Genomic DNA, 9,494 nt, shown 5'->3' with positions numbered 1-9,494 from the left:
AAAATGGAGGCCACCATCTATGCCAGGGGTCACCAACTCCGGTCCTCGAGGGCACCTGTCCTGCAGGTTTTCAATCACTCCCTGCTGTTAAAATGATCAGGATCGTTATCAGGCTTGTCAAGAGCTTGCTGATGTTGGAACGACGCCACCTGCTGGCGTGGAGGCTGGTTTTCTCCACATTGCTTGCTTGCCTTGCAAGTCGGCTTGGGCGTGACCCAAATGTCTTTGAGGAGATTTGGGGGATGGCTCAACCAAAATCCTCCAAAAACAATGACGCTGTTGCACTGACGGATGGTTGAAATATTGAAAAATTCCACCCTCTCGGGTCTCATCTTGATGTCGTCAGTGGCAGAGTGCCCCCCCCCCCCCCCCCCTCCCCCCATGCCTCCGCCCCCTTCGCGTGAACTCTCGGTGGCTTCACCGCTCTCTTCTGTGGTCTGGCCTAGCATGTCTTCCACTTGGGTTTTTGCGGGCGGTCGGCAGGACTGGCCGCACTCGGGCCGAGCAGCACCAGAACAAAAACCTCCTCCTCCTCCTGAGGTTTTGCTCAACATGACGGAACGCTGTGATTAATGGCAGCTTTCGAGTGGCGGGGCCTTGACTTACAAATGCCGGCTTACATTTTGCTTTGACTTGTGAGCAAAAAACGAAGGAAAAAAAAGGGGGTCAGACACTGAACGGCTCCAAGGATCTTTACAACATTCGGCCACCATCAGTTTACCTCGCAGTTGTGTGTGCTCTCATTTTTCTTGGGTGGTTTTTTGCGTGCAGGCATTTTTCCATGTTTTTTTTTTTTTTCAGAAAGTGAGAGCTGAGAAGGAGCCTGAAAGTAAAATATTAAAAAAAATGTAGCAAATGAGGAAGAACTATAAGCTAGTATTGTTTTTAGAACTTCTTACCACTTTTTTTGCAGTAGATTCCTTTTTTTCTTATGAAAAAAAAAAACCATGACAAAAATGTTTGGGTGTTTTTGGAAGGGCTTGGTTACTGCATTTGAATCCAGTTTTCAGCTATTTGTACTTAATCTTACCTAGTTTGTATTTAAGATTACCTAATCACAAAATAGGGCTTTTTTTTGTTGGTTTTTTTAATGTAATGAACCTAAAATGTTGACTGACCTCCATTTATGGTCTGGCCTTTTCTTATACAAATTCCCCCTACAAATTTTTGGGGGACTGATCTGAGTTAAAAGGATGAAAAATAGCAAATCAACCGTGAAAATAGTGAGGTAAACCCACAATAGATCCATATCCGAACTTGTACTTCAGTAGGCCCGCTCCGCTTTTTCCACAAAGGCTCCGCCTCCTGTTAGGCTCTGTCATCAAGCGATACGGACGGGCTCCTCGCATGAGTGAAGCAACTCCTGGTGGGTTTTCCCCCCGCGTTTATCTCCACGCCTTTACTGGAAAAAGTAGCAGTTGCTGGCATATGAGCGAGACGAATGGCTGGGCAGGATGCGAGGCCTCGTCTACAAATCAAATGGAGTGCCAATGTGGCCATGAGCTCAAGTGGGACCTCACACAAGCTTTTAGGCTACGCCAGATGGGATTCTTTTTGCCCATATGCCACCTGTATCTGATTTTGTATTTTTTTTTTATCTGAATGGCTCGATTCCGATTTTTTCAAATGCGACCTGGGTCGCTTTCCGATGTGGTCCTAGATCACTAGGTACTTGAAACATGAAGCATAAAGTGGACATTTATGGCGATGGTAGTAATTCAGCCACGGCTCGGATCGATTCATTTTTGACGCACGGTTGTGACATCGTCATCGTTAGTGACGTCTCCATGAAATGAGATGTTAGAGCCTCGCCTCAAAATTTCCCCCAAATACTGTATTTACTTCTACCTGCTACCTAATCGCTTGACTGTATAAATGCCGAGACACGCTGGACCACGTTCACTTCCGCAAACACAACGTCGGGCGTGATGTCGTCTCTTCTTCTGCGCATGCGCGTTACTTTGACGACGCATACAGCGTGAAAAAAAAAAAAAAAAATCGGATTTTTTCAAAAGATCCGAATCCGAGCATAGTCCCGAAAAATTCGAATCCCGGAAAAGTTCGTTCCCAAGTTCTGGAGTGCGGAGTCCAAAAAAAAAAAAAAAAAGCCTCAACATAGCTACAGTCTCCTTTTTTTTCTTCGCAAAAGTCACATTTGCGATCGTAATGGCTTTTTTTTCTACTTTGGCTAAAATGTTAATCAAAACAAGTTTTGCTTTGGTTTCTTTGGCCCCATCTGCGATTTGCTTGAGCTCTCCCGTTACCAAGCAAGCTTTGAAATGTTTGGAGCCCGCATCAATTTGGACAGAATTGTTTTCTTCTCTACAGATAATGTGAAACGAGTGCTTCTTGTTGGAAACGTATCCCTTGTGTGCATGCGAGCGAAAAGCCGGCAGCAGAAGAACGTCTTTGTGAGCTCGTCGGGCTCCGGGAGGGTTCATACGGCTCCAATGTGTCCCGGACGGACTTTGATGCTGGGCCGTGGAGAGACTTAGTAGTGCGCGCGCGCGCGCGCGCACACGCACACGCACACGCCACGCTGTTTTCAAGTCCCTTTTTGAGTGACGGGGGAGAAAGCCAAGACAGAAAGCTGAGAGCAGGACCGATCCGGTCCGGTCAGCAAGAGGTCTGGTCTCTGAGCAACTTGGGAAACTTCAAATCTCTCCTTTTCCCACCTCAAACAGCAAAGCGTGTCGGAACCGAGATGGAGATTTTGCTTGGTGAATTCTGACCAGATGATTGTTTTGCTTTTGTCAAGTCTTCCGTAGAGTGCTTTGATCCAGTGCCCTATAAAGTAAAGTTAAGTTGTTAAGTTGCTTCCTCCCTCGCTCAGCAAGGATTGTCTACTCCCTTTCATTTTTTACTTTATCCCGGGACTTTCTAGTTGCGCATGTTGGGATTGAAAATGGGGCCGTTCTACTTGCAGTCCGTCAAGAGTTGTGTTTTTCATCACACTGGCGTCGTTGTCTAACCGGAGCGCATTCTTGCTCACCGTGTCCCCAGTTTGATTGTGTGCGCTCAGTGAAGCTGCTAATGCGTCCGCCGGGGCTCCCCCGCCAATGGTCTAATCGGCGCACAGCCGCGATCGGGGGCAGATGGCGCGGACGGGGCTGCGGGTGCTGCTGCTGCTGCTGCTGCTGGCGCTGGGCTCGCGGCTGAGCGTCGGAGCCGGCCGGGACGGGCGCAAGCCGGCCCGGGCGCCCCTGGTCCCTCACCGGCCCTTCGCGGTGGTCTGGAACGCGCCCACCGAGCCCTGCCGCCTGCGCTTCCGGGTGGACTTGGACCTGAGCGTCTTCGACATCGTGGCCAACCTCAACGAAACCCTGAGCGGACCCAACGTGACCATCTTCTACCACAGCCACCTGGGCTATTACCCCTACTACTCCAACTCGGGTCTCCCCGTCAACGGCGGACTGCCGCAAAACCAGAGCATCTCCAAGCACCTGAGCAAGGCCCGCACCGACATCGACAAGCTGATCCCTCACAAGGACTTCCGGGGCTTGGGAGTCATCGACTGGGAGAACTGGAGGCCGCAGTGGGTGCGCAACTGGGGCGGCAAGGACATCTACCGCAACAAGTCCAAGGAGCAGATCCGCAAGCTTCACCCCAACTGGCCGGAGAGCAAAGTGGAGAAGGAGGCCAAGGAGAGCTTTGAGAAAGCCGGTCAGGCTTTCATGAATCGGACTTTGGCCTTGGCGGAGGGCCGGCGTCCGGACGGCTTGTGGGGCTTCTACTTGTTCCCCGACTGCTACAACTACGGCTACAAGCAACACCCGCAGCGCTACACGGGCGAATGCCCCAACGTGGAGCACGTGCGAAACGACCACCTCATGTGGTTGTGGAAGGGCAGCACGGCCTTGTACCCGTCCGTCTATCTGGACTACGAGCTCAAGTCCTCGGCCAACGCCGTCAAGTTCGTCCACTACCGAGTCAAGGAGGCCATGAGGATTGCCTCCATCGCACGGCCGGATGTCACCTTGCCCGTTTTTGTCTACTCCAGACCCTTCTACGCCTACACCTTCGCGGTTCTGTCCGAGGTAACGACTCCAGACGGTCTAACGACTCCAGACGGTCTAACGACTCCAGACGGTCTCGGCTCCGGCGCTTCCCCTTTTTTCCCCGCCTGAGGTTTTTCCCGTGTCTTGGTCAGAGCGACTTGGTGCACACCATCGGTGAGAGCGCCGCCCTCGGAGCGTCCGGCGTCGTCCTCTGGGGTTCGTCGGAGTACGCCAGATCGCAGGTAATGACGCCGATCACGCTGACGACGATAGTGAACAAAAGAAGTCGGGATAGTCGGGAAGTCATACATGCAAGTGAGCCTTTCTAGAAACATTTTTGCCCGCTAATTTCAAATCTTTTTTTTCCCCCCCTCAAGGTTTTCATCATATATGTGATATAGTCATTTTATTAAGTCATTTATGTACTATTTTTATCAATATTAAGTCATATTTCTGAATGAATCGTTTGATTTTTTGGTGAAACGTCAGCTATAAATGACAAGTTCGGGTAAAATCTGTGCAAGCTTTTATAGGTCAAACTTCAAAACCTCAAATGAAAATATCTCCAAAACATGATGTGCTACTGTACAAAAGCGTAAAGATATTTTGGAGATCCGCGTCAAAAGTACGTTTAGGGACACACATGACGCCGCCCGATTCAAATTTGATGTCGGCCAGCGTCATCGGCGCCGATATTCGTCATTTTGACGAATCTCTCTCAGCATCGGACTTTAAAAAAAATCAAATAAAAATCTGCCGGCCGATATGATCAATTTCAAACCGTTCGAACTTCGGGGAACTCGATTTAGATGTTCAGTTCACTTTCTAAGCGTTTCTGCTGACAACTTTGACATTTCTTTGCCATGCAAACAACGATGAGCAATAAGTTCAACATTTCAGTTATTTGTCAAATTTGGAAGATTTTCGGTACTGTCGAAAACTAGAGCGAGCTGTTGCCTCGTTGAAGTTTTTGTTGAACTTTTAAAGACAATGATGAGCGTGGGAGCTCCCAAAACCTTTTGTAAGAATTTTAAAACAAAGATATCTATTGTCTAACATAAAAAATAAAAATCTATAAATCAACATTTTGCTGAAAAGTTGTTCAATAAGCATAATTATGCTAAAAGGCAAAGAGTTAGAATTTGTATTTTTTTTTCCTTTATTGACGCCAATATTTTCCCTTTTACTGAACATGAATCTTTGATTGTTACCAGAATAATTGGTATCGGTGCTGGACCTAAAAAAAAAACATATCGGTCTACCTCGGGAAACAATCGCTGCCTCAGAACAGTTCAGTTACATTTCATTGTTTGGGCTACTTTTTAAAAAAAAAAAAAAATATATATATATATATATATATATATATATATATATATATGTCACTAAAAAGTCCAGAAAAAACCCATTGCAGCCTGATTAGAGAGCAGGCGATAAGCAAACGATAAGCAAACGTAGCGATGCCTTGGGAATCATTTAGCGCTTCATCATTCCTTGCCGACTGGCCTGGAAATCTGCCTTGGTTTGTGCAGAGGAACTGCCTGACGGTGAAGAAGTACATCGACGGGCCTCTGGGCCACTACGTGGTCAACGTGACGTCGGCCGCCAAGCTGTGCAGCAAAGCGCTGTGCCAGAAGAACGGGCGCTGCGTGCGCAAGAGCCTGGACTCGGGCGCCTACCTGCAGCTCAACCCGCAATTCTTCAGCGTGCGGCGGCGGCGGCGGCCGGCGCCCTCGGGCACCCGCTTCCGCGTCAGCGGCCGCCTCCGCCCGAGCGACGTGCTGGACATGAAGCACAAGTTCACCTGCCAGTGCTACCAGGGCTGGACCGGCGTCCGCTGCGAGGTGCCCCGTTCGGCATCCGGGCCGGCGTCCCGGCCGGCGCCCCGGCCGACGCCCCCGCCGGCGGACGTCCTGATCCTCGTGCGGCTTCACTTCTCCTGCCTTTGCATCATGGCGCTGTTGGCCGTCTGTCTTCTGGTCAAGTGTCTCTTTGTCTGAACGCCGCCGACCCACGCGCGCGCGCGCGCGCTCACTTCCTGTTTTACGCTGCTGCATTCCACAAACGTGGAAAGTCCCAAATTTTCCAAAAGGGCCACTTAGAGGCGGGACGATGTGCAAAATGTATGCATGACCGGAGCAGGAAATCTGACATCACACGGCAATAAATATCAAACGTTCAAAAAGAGGAATTATATCGCGTCATTGGCAGCCAAGTATTTGGACAAAATATTGTCTTCTGCGACAATTGAAGCAACCGAAAGAAAGAGTCGATTGACTCTCCTCGTTTGTTTCCAGCTTTTTCCGTCCTTTTGTAAGCGGTAGAACAACGTGGCTTGGTCTCAGCGCAACACTGCTTTTGCCATGTTTTGGTTACTTTCATGGACACAATCTCGTCATTGTGCCATTCTTGGATGTGATGAAGCAGCATGTGGCTCAAGCTTACACCGGTCAACACATTTTTACATTTACATTTAAAATCGCAGATGCAAGTATCTAGATGATTTTTTTTTTTTTTTTTCGCACCGATTCCTAATCTGACCTCGTTTTTTCTCGAGCACATCATGTTTTCATAATGATGAATTCACACGGCAGCAAAGCACCTGCAATTTGCCCGGCCGCAGACTCGCCTTCGCCAACACTTCCCAGTCGCTGCGCAGAAGCAAAAAGCACTTTGCAGGCTCCACTGCTGGCGTCGGTCATCAAAGCAGGCCAAGTGGACCGTCGCCATGTTGGGGTGCAAAAGACGGCCAAGAAACGATCGCAACCTCACCCGGTTTGCCGCGCTCGACCGCCTCAGCATGTTTGGGCTTCAAGTGGTTTGCGACAACACTCTTGACATTGTTCTCATATTTTAAGAATAAGAATGCCTTTATTGATCCCACAGTGGGGAAATTTTCAGCATCCGACTCAGTCGCTCGTCAAGTCGACAACATGAGCGCACTCGAAACGTGAAACTTTTTCCTGCGGGTCCTGTGGCCAACTTGATACACTTGCGGCATTTTAAGCAAGCGCATTGCGTTAACCCTTTAAGCACCAGACTGACTGCAAACGGCGCAGCAACGCACGTAGACAAACAGTGACATTGTTTATCCTCGGCAAACAAAGACTAATGTTAGTGCCGTACCGATGAGCTGAGAGTAGAGGTGAGATCTTAAGCCCGAGTCCGACCCAACCCGAATTTCGGGTCACATTAATGGCACTTCCCTTCATTTCGATGGGGAAAGACGATTTGACATGAGCGTTTGGGGTTTCGATTTCAACTTGTATCCGAAGGCACGAGTGCACAACACGCAAGTGGAAGACAACAAAGGCCGACTCACTTGGACGCGGCGAAAGCCGCCGTCGGGCGCGCGTCCATCCCGACCGACGTTGCCGTCCTCCTCTTCATCTTGCCGGCGTGATGACAGGCTGCAACACACAAATATTGGACAACATGAGTACGCAAACCTTCAAGCGCATGGAAAGGTCTGCAAAGTAAAAATGCCCACCAGTAGACCGAGCGAGCGCGGGAACCGCTGTCGCTGTGACGCGGCCACAGAAAAACCTCGGCGCTCTTTTCACGTCCAAACGCTGCAAAACGGTCGGAACGGAAGCGAGCCCGTCAAAGATACGAGCCGCGCCTGTGTGCTGCAATCACATTTTGAGAAGACCGGCGGCCTTCAAATAATTTCTCATCTGGGAGACGATTGCTTTCGACACTTTTGGGATCTTACAGGCAAGAAGCCGTGAAAAAAAACAAAAAGTCAATTCCATGGAAGAGTGGAAGTGAGTCATGAGGACTCATCAGTTGGATGAAGCGGCACAAATAAATCTTGCGAGCGGGAATATTTGAGCGAGTTCAAGTGAGTGCGAGAAGAACAAGATGGCCGCCGTTTGTGGATTTTGCATCAAAATGGCTTCTCGCGTGCCACGCGCCCCAAACGACAAGGCGGCTCAAAGTCAAACCTGTCAGGCGGCGTTTCCTCCCGGAAACTGAAAACGTTTCAAGACGACGTTTCAAGACGTCCCTTCGGCTTGTCGCTTGACATCATCATGACAACTATTTCTTTGTAGTTGTGATTACGCCGCTCAACAGATGTGTACCATATTTGTAATCATTCTAAACCCGCCCTCATTTTTTCCTCTAGCACATCAGGATTTTCAAGGCTACTAGGGTAGGGCCAATATGGATTTTTTGAGGCCGATGCTGATTTTCGGCAGGGAAATTAGACCAGTTACCGATGAATGGGTTGATTACTAACAACAACAACAACAACAACAAAAATGGCATTTTATTATTGAAGTTATAATCCTTGTCATATGTGTTTACAAGTAGTTGAATGTGTCATATTGAACACATCAATATTTGATTTATGTTGCTCTGTTTGCATTTTATTCCTTTTTTTTTTAAACAAACTGCAACCTTATGTTGTGTTTAAAATGTTGACATCCTGGTCAATTCCTTGCTCAACTAAGCATTGCTTGTATAAATTAAGATCGACTTTGTATCAGCAACAACTTTCATTATACATATTTAAGGGTCCAAAGTTACCAGATAGATTTATGTGTAATCAACAATGAGACCGGTGTTATTTATTTATGCCATAATTGTCTGATTTAATCAGCCGGCCGATTAATCGGACATAATACCGTGCTGGTCATACTTTGAAGGTTCAGCAACAGAAACGGCATCGCTATCAATTCCAACGCGGGGTAAAATCCGATGTCAAACTTCAAGCAAAAAGATGAAACTCTCTCACAAACTTAAAGTGGTCGAAAACAAGCCAAGACATTTTCAAAATCGGCGCCAAAAATACGTTTGCAGACATTTGAAGCCACCTCGGGTTCAAGGGCAGTGTTACGCTAGTTGACGAAAGATGCCAAGAAGTCATCTGGCGTGTCACGTTTGGACCAAAAGTCCAGACTGACGCGACGACGTCAACCTTTGTGATCTTCGCGGCCCGAGCGGCCGTTTGTCTTCCCGCGGCCCTTCTGGAGGAGCGGGAGCTCTCGTAACGTCAACCATATGTGGGAACGGCGCCACTGGCAGACGAGGGGAAGCGCTTTGCCCTCGTGGGGGGCGGGGCATAAACGCGCTGTCATCTTCAGACGTGCCGGGGGCGGGGGGGTCGCCTTCACGCAGAGACTTTTGTCTTGGCTGCCGGGCCACAAGAATTTGGCTGCGGCGAGGCCGGGTTGTCGCGGCGCGGAGACGGCGGCCTTGCGTAATTGCCCCCCCAAATGAATGCATGTCCACAATGCGGTCTGCGCATACATCTCGTCTGTCCGCTCCACATCAAGCAAAAACACGTTTTGGGCTCCTCAGCAAAAAGCAGCTCGCTCGCTCGCTCGCACAATAAACCATCGCGTGTGCTGTATTTCCCACGTCCAAAAGTTCTCAGGAAACTTTCAAAAACCGCAAAGTGACAACAAGGTTGGGGAAGCCTACGCTTGGTCAAAGAAATGCAGGCCTCAAAAAAGAAATGAGATAATTGCCACAACAAATCAAAAATTTGGC

At 48.8% G+C, this 9,494-nt stretch overlaps 1 protein-coding gene and 1 long non-coding RNA gene across 4 annotated transcripts in view; one reads left to right on the top strand and one right to left on the bottom strand.

Moving 5' to 3' along the window:
- The window catches only part of LOC147149362 (uncharacterized), a 41,161-nt gene that overhangs the window by 8,660 nt on the left and 23,007 nt on the right, over nucleotides 1-9,494 (bottom strand). For all 3 annotated transcript variants that reach the window (XR_015086384.1, XR_015086382.1, XR_015086383.1), the window contains exon 5: nucleotides 7,318-7,405. This is a non-coding gene — a long non-coding RNA (uncharacterized LOC147149362). The remainder of the gene's footprint in view (nucleotides 1-7,317; nucleotides 7,406-9,494) is intronic.
- On the top strand, nucleotides 2,392-6,174 carry hyal6 (hyaluronoglucosaminidase 6). Its single transcript, XM_086027341.1, has 3 exons — nucleotides 2,392-4,037; nucleotides 4,151-4,240; nucleotides 5,528-6,174. The coding sequence occupies exons 1-3, from the start codon at nucleotides 3,096-3,098 to the stop codon at nucleotides 5,993-5,995; spliced, it is 1,500 nt and encodes a 499-aa protein (XP_085883467.1). The 5' UTR covers nucleotides 2,392-3,095; the 3' UTR covers nucleotides 5,996-6,174.

Source organism: Filicampus tigris, chromosome 4 (assembly GCF_054856515.1).
Source record: "Filicampus tigris isolate MCC_2025a chromosome 4, RoL_Ftig_1.0, whole genome shotgun sequence".
NCBI classification, from domain to species: Eukaryota; Metazoa; Chordata; class Actinopteri; order Syngnathiformes; family Syngnathidae; genus Filicampus; species Filicampus tigris.
The sequence above is the reverse complement of the archived record's forward strand: the minus strand, read 5'-3'. Positions and strand labels throughout refer to the sequence as shown.

Excerpts from the sequence above, each read along its gene's own strand:
- hyal6 (XM_086027341.1), top strand. The coding sequence starts at position 3,096 with ATGGCGCGGACGGGGCTGCGGGTGCTGCTGCTGCTGCTGCTGCTGGCG. Across the intron at positions 4,038-4,150 it reads CCTTCGCGGTTCTGTCCGAG|AGCGACTTGGTGCACACCAT; the intron begins GTAACGACTCCA and ends TGTCTTGGTCAG. Across the intron at positions 4,241-5,527 it reads CGGAGTACGCCAGATCGCAG|AGGAACTGCCTGACGGTGAA; the intron begins GTAATGACGCCG and ends TGGTTTGTGCAG.